Raw genomic sequence first — 15,515 nt, 5'->3', positions numbered from 1 at the left:
ATCTAGGCCCTTTTAATCTCCTAGAAACTCCCACCACAGGTAATGGCACTGGCATGCAGGGAGCCAGTTGTCCCATTGGTACACCTGTCTTTTATAACCCAGCAACCTCAGCCATCTGGGAAATGTTCACATCACAGCAGAATTGCCCAGGAATGATCCGAGGGCAGCTAAAAGAAATTCTTCCCAACACTTCAGCTTTTCTTGTGTTTTAAAGAGATTGTCAATTCTACTGTGGAAAATTTGGGAAATTCAGAAAAGTATAAAGGACAAAATAAAGATCGCCCTTAATGCATTTCCCATTCTCCCCATATTTCCCTGTACGTTTACTGCAAACTTTGGATTATTTTTAATGGGTAGTTTAAGTCCTGCTTTTTGCATTACTCAGGCTGATTTTTTTTTTTTTTAAAGAAAGAGGGGATGGGAGGGTGCATTAGTCAGTTCTTGCTACGTAACAAACTACTCTACACTCAGTGGCTTAAAAGAACAATCACATATTTGCTCACAGTTCTATGAGTCAGCATTTGGGCTGACCTCTGCTGGAACAGCTTGTCTCTGCTCCATGGCCATCAGCTGAGCTCACTTTTGCATTTGTGGTCAGCCTGCTGTTGATGGCCTTATTCATTTGCCCAGCACTTTGTCATGGGTCCCACATCTCCCAGCAGATTCTCCCAGGCTTATTCCCATGGTGCCTATGGCAAGGTTCCTCAGATCAGCAAGAGAGGCAAGCTCCATGGCACACTTTTGAACCCTATCCTTATATCTTGTTTGCTAATGTCCCTTTTGGCCAAAGTGAGTCACACAACCAAGCCTTGATGCAAGGGATGGGAAAATAGATTCCACCTCTTGATGAGAGAAGATGCAGAGTCACATTCCAAAGCGATGTAGGTACAGGGAGGGGAAGGATATGTGGCCATGTTGCACAATTTCCTAAAGGGTGGGGGAGCTGTGAGAAAAGGTCTGGGACCTTCCCCTGGCCTGAGTCAAGAGAGTACTTAAGCAAGGTTCCATGACTTTGGAACATAAGTCACAAAGCACTGAACTGGTCCACAAAAGAGTCCTGGGGACTGATGCTTACAGGAAAAAAAAGAAAAAGAAAAAAGCAGAGTAGTTTCAAGGCAGGCTTTTCCCCTTCCTAGAGATTGATGACAAAAGCTTTCTTGCTACAAGCGCATGTCAGATGGCAATATCAGACATGAGACTAAGATAATTCGTTGTTTAATCAGCTCAAAGATCTCCCCTTCCCACAGTGTACAGAAGCTTATTAAATCATTCAGTGTCATTCTCGAGGGCAGAACCTATGCTCCACACATTTCCTGAATTTCCATGTACCCAGCAAAGAGCTCCCAAGGACTGGCACATGGTGAGTGCTCTTAGCCTTACTGGTTTGTTCACTCACTCCTTCCATAAATATTCCCTGAATGTCTACTGCTTTCCAGGGACAGTTGTAGGTCCTAGGAATAATTACAGCAAAACCACTACTTTCATTAAGCTTATTTGGGGCATGGAGGTGGGATAAATACACAAAATCACTCTAGACAGGTGGTGATAAGCACTAAGTTTTCCATAATTAATTTAGGCAGAATAAGAATATGGTAGAAAATGATAGAGGATGGGATTAGAGAAGGCCCCTCGGAGATGGTGATGCTACAGCAGAGACTGAGTGAGTGGGTCCTGTGGCTGTCAGGGTTGAGAATGTTCCAGAAGAGGGAGCAAGCAGCATATTGAGTAGATCCTATGGCTCTCAGATATGTGGCCCGGAGTATGCTCTTTCACATTTCAGAACAACATGCCATGTTGATTCCATTAGACTTCTTCAGTTTCTATAGAGAAAGGAACCTTTTTTTTTTTTTTTTTTGGAGAATGCGAGTGAAGACAGTGTGACCACTTCAAGATTTGTACTAATTTATTTTGTACCAACTTATTAGAGCCTGAAGTTTTATATTAGAGAAAGCACCCTCATTTTTTTATTGTCATTGTAACAAATCACTCCAACACTTGGGGTTTTAAATCAAAAGTCATTTAGGATTTTTACATGGCTCTGAAGACTGGCTGGGCTCAGCTAGCCAGGACCACTCTGACTTGTAGTTAGACGATGCATCTGGAAGTCTTCCTCACTTACACGTGCTGGCTGGGGGCTGGGCACTCAGCTGAGCTGTCAACCAGAACACCCATGATGTGACCTCTCCGTATGGCCTTCTTCTCAGCATGGACACTGGATTCCAAGAGCAAGGGTCCCAAGAAAACAAGGTTTATGACCTAACCTTGAAGTCCCATAATGCCACATCCACTGTACTTTCAGTTCTTCCAGTTCAGGAGGAGGGAATGTAAAACCCTCCTCGGTGGGAAGAGGATTGACTCATGTCGTCAAAGGAGCTCATGGGCTGGGGCATAATATTGCTGGATTTTTCTGGAAAATATTATCTGTCACACAAGCTATAATGAGTTTTCTTGTTGTTGGGAGATGTGCAGCCTCGTTAACTCTTAGAGAAATACAAATTGAAACTAGCAGAGATCACTTCACATCTATCTGAATGGCTAAAGTGAAAAGCAGCAATAATACCACTTATCCATACACTGCTGGTGGGAGTGCAGAATAGTACAGCCCCTCTGAAACATGAGTCCTTTCAGAACTAGAAATTGCAGGTGACCAGTAATTGCATTCTTAGGCATATATTCCAGAAACATGGAAACTTATTTTCACACACAAACTTGCACACATATGTTTATAGCAGTTTCATTTATTATAGCCTGGACCTAGAAACTACCTGAGTGTCCTTCCAAGGGTAAGTGGTTACACAAACTGTCATCTGTGATGTGTTTATACCATGGAACACCACTTGGCAGGAAAAAAAAAAAAAAAGAGGAACAAACCAGTGATACATGTAAGCACTTAGATGAACCTCAAGGAAATTGTGCCAAGTGGGAAAAAGACAGTCTCAAAAAGATACATGCCACATTCTTCCATTTATATAATATTTGTGAAATAACATAATTATAGAAATGCAGGGAAGATTAGTGGTTGCAGGGGTGAAGGACTGCAGGGTGACTGTAAAGGGGTAGCCCAAGGAGCCTTATGGTGATGGGACAATTGGGTACCATTTTTTAAATTAATTTATTTATTTTAGAGAGCATGTGAAAGCAAGGGGAGAGGCAGAAGGAGAGAGAGAGAATCTCAAGCAGACTCCCCACTGAGTGCAAAGCCAGATACACAGCTCGATTTCACAACCCTAAGATCATGACCTGAGTTGAAATCGAGAGTTGGATGCTTAACCAACTGAGACACCCATATGCCCCAGGGGCAACTGGGTACCTTGATGGTGTTGGTGGTTACTCACGGCTAATTGCAATTGCAAAGTATATATACACACTTAAACACTACATACATAAATGAGTTCATGTACAAATGATTAAACCTGAACAATGCCTATGGGCTGTACCAACATCGGTTTCTTGGTGTTGATATTGTACTATAGTTTTACAAGATGCCAACATTAGGAAGGACTGGGTACACATTTCTTTGCAACTTTCTATGAATCTACAGTTATTTTAAAATAAAAAAGTAAAAGGGACAGCGAATTGCTTAAGTTTTTTCCAAAGGATAAACCTCTGGGATGCCTGGGTAGCTTAGGCGGTTAAGCATCTGACTCTCGATCTCAGGGCCATGAGTTAGTTTGAGCCCAACATTGGACTCCATGCTGGGGGTGGACCCTACTTTAAAAAGAAAAAAAAAAAAGATACATCCTTTGTGGCCTCTAAAAAAGACTAGAAGGGAAATTGTGATCAGAGTAAATTGTTCACTTTTGTCTATGATATAAATGATAGCTAATGAGTCACTAATTTGTGTTAAGCGGGGGGGGGGGGGGTATGGTATTTTGAGTTTGAAAGGGAAAATAAATAGCATATCACAGGTGGTTGCAAGAATTACATGAAATAAGTTGTGTAAAACCATCAGAAGTAAACCGGGTCCAACATAGAAGCTCAAAAAGGGTGATTCCCCCCACCCTGGAACTTAAGGGTGGAATAAAATCATTTACAATTGTTTTTCAGCCTGAGGCTTACATTTGAGATATGATACTTAGGAGCCAATAGACAGGGAGTGATTTAACTTTTATCAAATTCACCTGCTAGAATGGAATTCAAACCCCTGATCTATTAAGCCCAGCGCCTATTTTGAAAAGGGACATACACAGTGATTTTTATAGTCCCCCCCCCCACCTTTTTTTAACCAAAAATTGATTTAAGAATCAGGAGATGTCACAGAAAATTTCAGATTCCCATCTTCCTTAAAAAAAAAAAAAAAAAAAATCAAAGTATCTGACAACGCTGTGCCTGCCTTCACACATGGCAGTCCTGGCGGTGGTGTGCTTAGGGTGACTGGCGTTTAAGCCGATGCTGCTGCTGCCACATCTTCAGCAGGCTTCCTCCTCCAGTGCTCACTCGCTCCCCCTCCCAGTGCCACCCCCGGCATCTCTTTTCCTGGAGATTTTCTCCAGCCTCTGTGGTCTGATCTCCCAGTCCAGAACAGGCTAGAAATTCCAGGGAATTAACGTTCACCCTCCCTTGGGGCAACCCAGGATCATGTGATGGAAGCTGGGGTATAAACACCCCAGCTCCCTTGCCCTTGGATGGACATGTTCTACCCAGTCTCCCGGACTTCCTCATCAGGAGTAAGCTCTAGTTTCCACATTGCTGGAGACTGGCTGCCTTCCCTGCCCACTTCACTACCAGTGTTTCATGTATCTCCCCAATAAATGACTTGGGCTGATTCCTTGTCTTGCGATGTGCTCAGAGAGAGAGGGGAGGAAACCAACGTACTGCGCAGGCGCAGTGTAATGTGTGTGCGCCCTCTTCTTTCACAAGATTGCAAACCAAGGTAAAGGATCGCTATGGGGCCATAGAAGGCAACTAGGGCCTTGAGACTGTTCCACACCCCCTTTACTGGGCCCCGACAGCCAGGACAGTGTCTCTTCACCAAAGACATGTACCCCTAGTTTTTCATTGTCTCCACCTGGCCTGTTAAATTTGTCTTTTGGAACCTTTAGGCATTTGAGTGTTTTTGTGTCTCAAATACATAGAGTTCTACAGTTAGAAGACCTGAAGATTATCTCCCAGAAGCTGTTCATAAATGAAGAGAAACATGAGCACGTTACACAGCATGTGTAAATTCATTCCTTTACCACACCATCTGAGATATTCCCAGACTCTAGGCCTCCTCCTTTCCCTGCAAGAAGCACAGACTGAGAAGTCAAGAGACTGGGTCTGAGTCTTCCTCTCTACTGTCTTCCTACTGTTGTACAGTCTTGGGCAAGTTCCCACCCTGTCCCACTCTGTCAAATGGCAGAGAACTACCTGAGGCCTCCATATTGATCCAGTTTAGGTGCTCTGATGCCCTCCCTCTCCTCTTCAGTTTAGCAGTTGAAGAAGTGGGTCCAAAACTGGAGACCCCTTCATCAGTCTGGCCCCTTCTAGTACCTCTCTCCACTCCTTTGTCCTGGATCATTGCTCTTCTTAAAACAAATTTAAGAACTATAGCAAGCATGAAAACCAATGGAGTCTTTCCTGAGTCCACTCCCCAGAGATTCTGATTCCAGCAGCCTGGGTGATACCCAAAAGCCTGCATCCCTCTTAAGTTCCCAGGGAATGCCAATGCGACCCACTTTGAGTATCATTGCCTTATAAGAAACACCCAGAAACCAGGCACAAAAGGATCCATCTTTTTGCCTTAGCAAAAACCTGGAGCAGATGCATGAATTCTTCAGAGGGTAGGCAGTTTACAAAATGAGGGTTTTACCTTCTCTCTATAACCTGTAGCTATCTTGTGGATAGACTCTCCCCGCCTTCTCCTCCTCCAGCCACGGTTTTGTGCAGCCCCTGATTCCTAGCCAGGACCGGCTGAGATGACTAGGATTTCAGCTTTAAAGAGCAGCTTTGAGCCCTAAGCTCTAGTTTCTCCTCTGGCCCCTAAGGAAGAAGCTGCATCACCTTTTAAGGGCCTAGCGGTGTGCTAGCTGCAATTCTCTTAGCTTAGCTGCATTAGTGAGACAAAGCATTTCTTAATCTGCCATGTTGTACCATTCTACGTGAAATAAGGCTCAGCTTAGAGTCTCTGTGATTTGCTTTGAAGATCTGCCTATGGTGCTTTATTGTACTCATTATTTGAGTTCTCATTATCTACTTGCAGATTGGTTTGGATGAGTATTGTGTGCAATTATGTTCTTCTAGAGAATTGTCTCTTTTATGTACTTGGATGAGTAAAAAATTCATGTAAAAGTGCTTTCACGTCTACAGCGGAGGAACAGGCCTAGCTTCCTGTGTTGAGTTTCAGTTTCTCAGCTTACATATTGTCAGGGAGATAATTATTAGTCTGGCAGATTTGGGGTCTTTTTTTCTGTCTGGAAAAAGAAAGCCACACTAGAGGTATTGTAATTAAAAACTGCCAACGTCAAAATGCTGATACATTTACCTGCTTAGTTCAGGTTTTTTAAAATTTACAGGCCAAAAAAATGTTTTAGCAAATTTGTTCCTCCCCCACTGTCTGCATTGTAGGGTTACGAATTTACTCACATTAGAGCTTTGGAAATAACCCCACACATGCATACACAATTATAGTTTATCTGTTTCTTAAAACTGATCTAGACTTCTTCACAAAGCTCTACTCACTAAAACAAACAAACAAAGGCAACTCTTAATTTAATCTATTAAATTCAGTCTACTTAAATAAACATTGTCTATTAAAGTTCAACCACATTATGGTAAGCCTTGACTGATAGCTTTAGGACCTCAAACTTTCAGATTTGGCCACCATCCACTTCCTCTTCTCACTTCCCACCCCTCTCTTTCTCAAGGAGTCTGGGAGAATAAGGGACAAATGTGGCTTCTGAGAACTCAAGGTGATAGATGTAAGACCCATCTTCTTGTTCCTCTTTGGTCCCTGCCTTGGCATAACTGGCCTCTTCTGCTACCAGGACTGGTGACCACTGGTCCCACAGCTCTGGGCTTTTCAGAAGAGTGCCTCTGCTGCATGTCACAACTCCAGCCTCTTGTTTCAAGTCTTGAAAGCCATCCTGAGGCTCCTTATGTCAACCACAGGCCTGTGCCAGGCATTTTTCCATCCCTTCATTGAGATCTGGAGGATCTTCTGGAACCCTGCACAACAGACAGAGACCATGGAAGCCAATAGCACTGCCTCAAGTTCACTGCCACCCACTCTGTTGTGCCATCTCTCCCAGAGGCCACATTGGGCATAGCTGCAGCTAATATTCAGCCAGCATTCATTAGTATGTCTATACCCATTATGAAAATATTGCAATATTTTCATGCTTGTTGGTTAATAGCCACTGTTTCAAGTCATTGGAGTATCCCCCATTACAACAGCTCTTTACTGGGATGCCCTTTCCTCATTAAAGATGGTAAAGCCCCTAGGATAATTCCAGGACACAGCTCAACTTCATTTCTAGACTCTGATTGATCTAGATGATTCCAGTTATTAAATATTTTGAATATTACCTCTGAACATAGATGCATGTGGCTGTTCTTCTCCCTTGTTTGTTTGGGGTTGTATGCTACTCAGATATTTCTGAAGGTCACTGCCATCTGCTTGGGGTACTGGAAGTGAAGTATAATAAAGTGTTGGGACCTAAATCAAATGACTTCTCTTTGTCTTCTCCTGCAAACAATCGCAGGCTGAAAGGAATGGACCATAGGCTTTTTTCTTCTGAATTATAGACTCCTTTGACAGTAGAGCAACAAGGATTATGGACCAGCTACCAAGGCCACAGGGCTCTCTTCTTTGTACCACATAGGAAATCTATGATCTGACACATTAGGGTTTGATTCTTGATATACCAAAACAATTGAGTAAAGTATCTCTCCATTAAGCCAGTTTTCTCTAGCATTTCATCTGGAACAATCCAATCTCTTCCCACCCCAGCCCACACCACTACTAACCTTGACCTGATTAGAAAGGAGATCATGAACAAGGAAATAGAAAGAGACACAATTTCTAAGACATTACCCCCATTTCATCTGTGTTCCAACTTTGAGTCTAGAAGCAGCTGTCTTCAGAAAGTCAATAATGGTTTCAGAAAGAGTACCAGTGTGTCTTCTACCACACAATTTGCTATCATATATGTATGTGTCATTATAAAATAAAATCAATCTAGTAATATGTGTTTTTTGGGTATCTACTGTTTTCCCGGATTTTAAGGAATACAGTGAGGCTTCACAATTAGGAGGCAGAGCTTCTGCCTCTGAGGACTATCATTTCTAGCTGCAGGGACAAAATCAGCATCAGAAAATAGTTCCAGATTGAATGAACATTAAATTCTCTCACATTTGAAGAGGAGAGATCAATATGGGTTCCTGAGAAAAATTCTGGAGTAAGTGAGAAGTGACAAGGGCCTTGAAATATGAATTTCATATTCTTAAATTAAGAGTTGAATATACTTTCCCTCTAGGACTAGGAAGTAGACAGAGATGTTCCTCCAAGTAGTAGCATATGCAGTAATTCAAGAAAAGGAATAATAAAAGGTAAACTATTGGGAAGGAAGAAATAAAGCTGTCTTTGTTCACAGATGATATGATCATCATGTAGAAAATTCAGAAGAATTGACAAGAAAAACTAAAACTAATGACAATTATAGCAAGGTTGAAGGATGTATGGTTTTAGACCAAAGTTCGCCATTTTGCTATATGCTAGCAATGAAAATGAATTTGAAATTATAAACACAGTGCCACTTACACGAATACCCTAAAATATTTAGGCATAAATCTAATAAGTCATATACTAGATTTATTTGAGGGAAACTACAGAAGTGATGAATGAAATCAAAGGACTAAATAAATGGAGAGATACTCAATATTTTTGGCTAGAAAGACTCAGTATTCCCAAAATGTCGTTTCTCCCAAACTCAGTCTATAGATTCAGTGCAATCTCAGTCAACAACCAGGCAAATTATTTTGTAGAAATTGACAAACTGATTCTAAAGTGTATGTGGAGAGGCAAAAGACCAACACAATAGCCAAAACATAGTAAAGAAGAACAAAGTTATCCAAGACTACCACTTCCTGAATTTAGGACTTATTAGAAAGCTATAGTCATTGAGACAGTGTGGTATTGGCAAAAAGAAAGACAGTGGGCCAGTGGCACCAAGTAACCCAGAAATAGACCCACATAAATATAGTCAACTGATTTCTGACAAGGGAGCAAAGGCAATACAATGGAGCAAAGATGGTCTTTTCAACAAATAGTGCTGGAACAAGTGGACATCCACATCCAAAAAAATAATCCAGACACAGACTTTATACCTTTCATAAAAATTAACTCTATGTGGAAACACAGGCTCAACGGAAATATTGGCTGAGAAGGGAGGAGAGAGGTCTGCATTAACCATGGGAGGAGAAAGACTATCCAGCAAGAGCATATAAAGACAAGAGGTGAGGGTTAAGACACAAAACCTCAGAAGCCCAGTCTTTAAGGTACAGGCAGCAGAGAAAGAGCCAGAGAAAAATGTTGAAAAAGTTCAGGGAGTTCTGAAGAGAATTAAGGGAGAACTTGTGCCATAGAGACCATACGTTTAATCCATGGAAATTAACCTTCAAACACCCATTCTGAAGCATCGTTTTCATTGCATGTTTTCTATCATCACCAGGAACCTGGAGCCCCAGTCCTCTTCAGTGAGGCCATCTGAAGTTCAGACAAGCCATCATGAACAGGAGTCACAGCCCCCAGAAATAAACGGAATCCTGGTTTTCCAGAGTATATAAACCTGCAGGGAGCCTAGTGGTTCTTAAGGATAATCTTAAAAATTCTGTGCAAGGATTTTCAGTTTTGTCTTGTTTTTTTTTTTCTCTCTGATGACATCTAGGATAAATAACATATATATACATGGGGTCATTAGGATGACCACTTAAACCCCTAGTGACCAAGTGCTAACACCTAGTTTCTACACCCATATTTCTGCCCACACTGACGTTTACATTGGCAAATTCAGTTTGTTGTAAGCAAAGGAGGAAGACAAAAAGAAGAGCCAATACTTCAAAATGATATCTCAGCGTTCCACATAATAGGGCCTTGCATTAATTCAAATACAGATGGGGTTGATCATTTTAATCCTCTCATGGTACTTGGAAATCTGAATATGTTCAAAGCAAAACCACCTAAACAGCAGCAATATGTATAAAACTCACCTTAAGAATAACAATTTACTGGGGTGTCTGGGGGCCTCAATCATTAAGCACCCATCTCTTGATCTCAGCTCAGATCTTCTGCCTCTTAGATCTCAGGGTCGTGAGCTCAAGCCATGTGTTGGGTTCCATGCTAGGCATGGAGCCTACTTAAAAAACAAACAAACAAACAAACAAAAAAAACCTAGCAATTTACTTACACTAAACCATCATCTGTACATTAAATTAAAGTTGTGGGTTTGAATTTTAACAAATTTGTCATTTGGAGTGTAATTTGTACTTTTTTTTTTTTTTTTTTTTTTTTTTTTTGGTTTTCTAATTGCAAGTGAACCCTGGTGGAGCATGGGAGATTTCTCCACTAAAATGGATCATGCCTGGGGTGCCTGGGTGGCTCAGTGGGTTAAAGCCTCTGCCTTCAGCTCAGGTTATGATCTCAGGGTCCTGGGATCGAGTCCTGCATCAGGCTCTCTGTTTGGCAGGGAGCCTGCTTCCCCTTCTCTCTCTGCCTGCCTCTCTGCCTGCTTGTGATCTCTCTCTCTCTGTGTCAAATAAATAAATAAAATCTTTTTTAAAAAATGGATCATGCCTTTCCAATAAAATGGTCTGACAACCACCAATTTTTCCAAGACCTATTCATGAGACTTTTGTTTTAAATTTGAAACCGTATTTCTCCATCTGGAAGCTGGTATTTTTAGATTGTTAACTTCGTTGCATTCCTTTCCTTTTCAGATAAAGTTATCGGACTTTGGTTTTTGTGCTCAAGTTTCTAAAGAGGTGCCCAAGAGGAAATCACTGGTTGGCACTCCCTACTGGATGGCACCCGAGGTGATTTCTAGGCTACCTTATGGGACAGAGGTAAGGGGGTGGCAGTCATTGGCGGTGGCTGGACAGGCTCAAGGATGCAGTGGTTCTGAGAGAGTTAATGACCACAGATCAGAGCAATGATGTTTGACTCCATATTTGACCCCCATTCACTGGACTTGTCATAGAGTAGCTTGTGGCAGGAAGGGGACTGGCCACCATTGAGGAAATTGGCACAACGTTGATCCAGAGGCATTTATCGAGGTCCTAAGCAGACACTGGGGTAGGGGGAATCACGCAAACTCTGACCCCACCCTCAGTGGCAGGCATACCCCAAACAGGGCAACACAACTTGAAACGTGGCCAGAAATGTACACATGAGCAGGTGTCATGACTCAAAGGATAAAGGGTCAGAGACAGCTCTGCAGAATAGAGGTAATATTTCGGGCTGAGCAGTAATGTTTTTCCCCTAGAAAAAAATTATATACAAATATTATAATGCATTTTAAAATAGGGCACAATTTCTGCTTCCCTTGGAAAAGAAGCAATTGCTCATAATCTGTTAAGGGATAAGGTTTGGGTATGTGAAAATGAGGGGCCAGAAGGAGTGGAGGAAAAGTGTTCTAGAGAGGGAGCACTGTGAGCAAAGCCCTGAGGCATGCAAGTCTCCACGCACACAGCAGTAAAGAGCTCGTTCCAGCCGGGCACACAGCGTTTCCACACATTCTGGTGCAGGAGGCAAATCTAAGAGAGGGGAGCATGAAGAGGTGGCATGGACCAGTGAACTAAGGATATCAGCATAAATGAAGGCAGACTCCACTCTCTTTCCCTTGTTTGCTTGCCCTTGAATGAGTACTCGACTTGTTTGTCTCACTGTGGTCCCGAGAGCATAAATTCTCAGTGAAGATCACAGCAAGGGTTATAACAGGAATGCAGCTCACTGATAAGAGGTGTAATGAGCCTGGGACTGGGAGGTGGCTGTAACTGGGAACCAATAGCCCAGCTACGGCTTCTCATTGTCCTGACTTCCCATTCCGCACTCAGAAAGAATTGCTTGTCGGCTCTTCCTTTTCTTTTCCCTGTTCCCTGAAAATGGTTTTGTAAAGCAGGGTTTTGTGCACACTACTTCAAAATGATAAAATGTAAAGGAAAGAACCCCGACGTAGGGAAGGAAGAGCTATTTTTAAAAATCAAATTAATGAAAGGATCAGCATATATCGTGTTGTTGGGCAATGTAGCTTTTTGCAGTTTTTTCTGAATGTGTCAGACGCCTTTTTTTATGATTTAAATGCAACTGTCTTCTCTGTGTTCATAACATAAAATTTGAGTGTTTTTCTTATCTGCCCAGATAGGTAACCACCCAATTTAGCAGTTAAAAAAAAAAAAAAAGTTCTGAACTTGAGCATGTTAAGATATTCAGGTGTACCTAAAAGGCAGAATCTTCACTGAAGTTGTCTTTTAAAAGCAAATGAATACACTGTATGTTAGTTAAACTGAATTTAAATAAAATAAAAATAAAGCGAATGAAGACCATTAGCAAAAACTGGGTAACTCGGCACTTCAGTCTGTAAATCTGGGCTCTAAGTTTTGGAAGTTTACAAATACCACCTTAATTTATAAATAGGTATGAATCTGTTGGGTCCCCTGGAAACATCCAACATTTCAGAAGGTTCTCCTTGCCTGAGTTAACCATTGGATTGTGCCTAACAGGTAGATATCTGGTCCCTCGGGATCATGGTGATAGAAATGATTGATGGCGAACCGCCCTACTTCAATGAGCCTCCCCTCCAGGCCATGCGGAGGATTCGGGACAGTTTACCTCCAAGAGTGAAGGACCTACACAAGGTAAGAAGCACCATCTGTTGCTGAAGCTCAAAGATCATTCTTAGACATTTTTAGTCTCTCTGTAGCTTCAAAGACTGGCATTTCATACCTAGGAGTAGATCCTGGTTGATGGATCTGGATTTTGGAATTAGAATCACCTGGATTCAGATCTCTGCTCTTCCTGTTCACTCAATGGTCAAGGGAGTCAGCCTCTCCATCTCTGAAGTTTGTCTGTAAAATGGGTTACAACTGGCTTGTCTGTTGTAGGGTTGGCCAGAAGAATAAATCAGGCACTCCACGAGAATTCCCTTCCTGAGCGCCTGTGACATACTGGGGACTGTTCTAATTACTGGGAATTTTGCAGCACAAGACCTCATATTTCTGACTCTTATAGAGCTTGTGTTCTAGTTGGGGAGACTTATGGTAAACCACAAACAGATGAACAAAATAATTTCAGAGACTGATATATGCTATGAAGCAAAGCAAACACTGTAATGCAATGAAGTATGCAGGAGAGGGGATTGGGAACTTGTTTAGGTTGAAGGGTAAAAGAAGCCCTTTCTGGGGACAGATCATCTGAACTGGAATATGAATAGAAGAAGGAAGGAGCAAGATATGGAAAGATCCAGGAGAAAAATGTCTGAGGCAGAGGGAACAACAGGCGCAAAGGCCCTATGCCAAGAAGGAAATCTTCTGTGGCTGAACAAAGTGAGCCAGGGGAAAGGGTAAGGCATGTCAGGGAGGGGAGCAGGGGCCAGATCATACAGGGCAATGAAGAACATGGTTAAGGGACCAAGTAGGGTCTTTCATGTTTTCCAAGGATTGCCAAGTAGGTTCAAGCTCAGAAAATAATGATGCTGAGTCAAAGAAATAGCAGTCTGGGAACTGCTGGTAGGGGTGGAGGGAAAAGCTTGCTGGGAGGGAGTGGCCATTTCCACAAGGTCTTATAAAAAATGATCGCACACACACCACTCCTCCCCTCCCCTCTGCCTCATGGCACTGCGAGGAATTGAGTCTGCCTTTTAGGGGAGAATTACCCTCTCCCCTTACCCCTAAAGCTTAGGGAAGAGCCCCTATAGAATCACCCCTATAGTTGTGTAAACTTTCAGGAAAACAGGAAACTGCTTGAATTGAACAGGAGATTAAGAGTTTTACTGCATTGGACTAAGTTTAAATAATCAAAAGTGGCTAAAATAGCATGGTATCAAAATAGTCCCACACCCAATGGAAATGGCATGGTGTTCTTCCAAGTCACATACAAGAGCAGCCTTAATCCTAATGGTCAGAAACTAAACACCACCCAAGGTTGTTTTCCAAATGGATAAATAATATGTGGTGTAATTTAACAGTGAATACTATACAGCAGTGAGAAGGTTAAAGCTTTTACTGCAGACCTCAGGGATGAATCCCACAGACACAACATTGAGTAAAAGAAGCCAGACAGAGAAGAGCTGACAGTATATAATTCCATCTCTAGAAAGGACAAAAGAGGCAAAATTATGCTATGAGAAGCATAGGACAGTGGTGAGCCTTTGGAGGGAGATGAGTATTAACAGGAAGGAGACCCAAAGTAGCCCCCTGGAGTGGTAGAAATGTTCTGTGTTGTGGTGGGACTGGAGAATAAGTAGGTATATGTATATATGTGTGTACACACACACACACACACACACACACACCACTGTAAGACATACATTTAATTTGAATGTTTATAAGATATACTTACTGTTTCCATAACTTCTTTCTTCTCAAGCTGACTTTCTAGAATTTGATGTTGTTTGATAGGATGACTTAACTGGGAAGTGGCTGAAAAACCACTTTGGGGAACTGGGTTGGGTTTCTGTGTTAGTCCTCAGGATGGGATCTTGTATTCTCACAGGTGTCTTCAGTGCTCCGGGGATTCCTAGACCTGATGCTGGTGAGGGAACCCTCCCAAAGGGCCACAGCCCAGGAACTCCTTGGACATCCATTCTTGAAACTGGCAGGTCCGCCATCTTGCATCGTTCCCCTTATGAGACAATACAGACATCACTGAGTAGAGGATTCTACTGGTGGAATCAAGGTGGAAGAGCTAGATGAGGACATGACAATAATTCAGGAGAACATGAGGAACATGAAAAAGGCCTGTGTACTCTAACCAGCTGATCGGTGGGACAATGTGATGACAGGCAGGGTTCAACAGACCAGGGCATCTTCTTGTGTCTTAAAACAGGCATCTCTCCACTGACAGCTGGCATGGTCATTTGGAACACGGCTTTAATAGTCATTATTATATTTTTCAGCCCTTCATCCAGCAAATCAGAAGGACTCAGTACAAACTCCGTTACGACATATCCTAGCCACATGCAGGGTAACGCATAGGATTTTCTATATTGAAAGAATAATTTTCTGGCAAAAAAAAAAAAAAGAAAGGAAAACAAAAAGCACTTTTTTCTTAATGGTAGCAGTGTAATGTATTTTGCAATGAATTTGTAATTTTTCTGTACGATAGTTTTGATAATTTATAGTACTTTGATGTCACGTAGCCATAGTATCAGTTGAAGTAATACCTGTTTACTAGCAAGAGTTTGAACAAAGCCTTTCCTACTTTTTTATCCCTTTCAGAGAACCAACGATTCTTTAGGAACTTTGAATACTGAATGATTCTCAATCACCGTCAGCTTTAGTAGAATATCTTTCTTACCTTAACAAGTGTCTTATGTGATGGA

The 15,515-nt window shown here is 42.0% G+C and overlaps 1 protein-coding gene across 1 annotated transcript in view; it reads left to right on the top strand.

The window, feature by feature from the left end:
* Positions 1-14,842, top strand: part of PAK5 (p21 (RAC1) activated kinase 5) — a gene marked incomplete at both ends in the record, with an annotated part of 99,010 nt that extends 84,168 nt beyond the window's left edge. Inside the window, 3 exons of the mRNA XM_080814377.1 lie at positions 10,915-11,040; positions 12,697-12,831; positions 14,687-14,842. Coding sequence (XP_080670503.1) covers positions 10,915-11,040; positions 12,697-12,831; positions 14,687-14,842 — 417 coding nt within the window. The remainder of the gene's footprint in view (positions 1-10,914; positions 11,041-12,696; positions 12,832-14,686) is intronic.
* Positions 14,843-15,515: the final 673 nt, after the last annotated feature.

The sequence above is a fragment of the Martes martes genome (assembly GCF_963455335.1).
Source record: "Martes martes genome assembly, chromosome: 9".
In the NCBI taxonomy this organism is placed as follows: Eukaryota; Metazoa; Chordata; class Mammalia; order Carnivora; family Mustelidae; genus Martes; species Martes martes.
The sequence above is the reverse complement of the archived record's forward strand: the minus strand, read 5'-3'. Positions and strand labels throughout refer to the sequence as shown.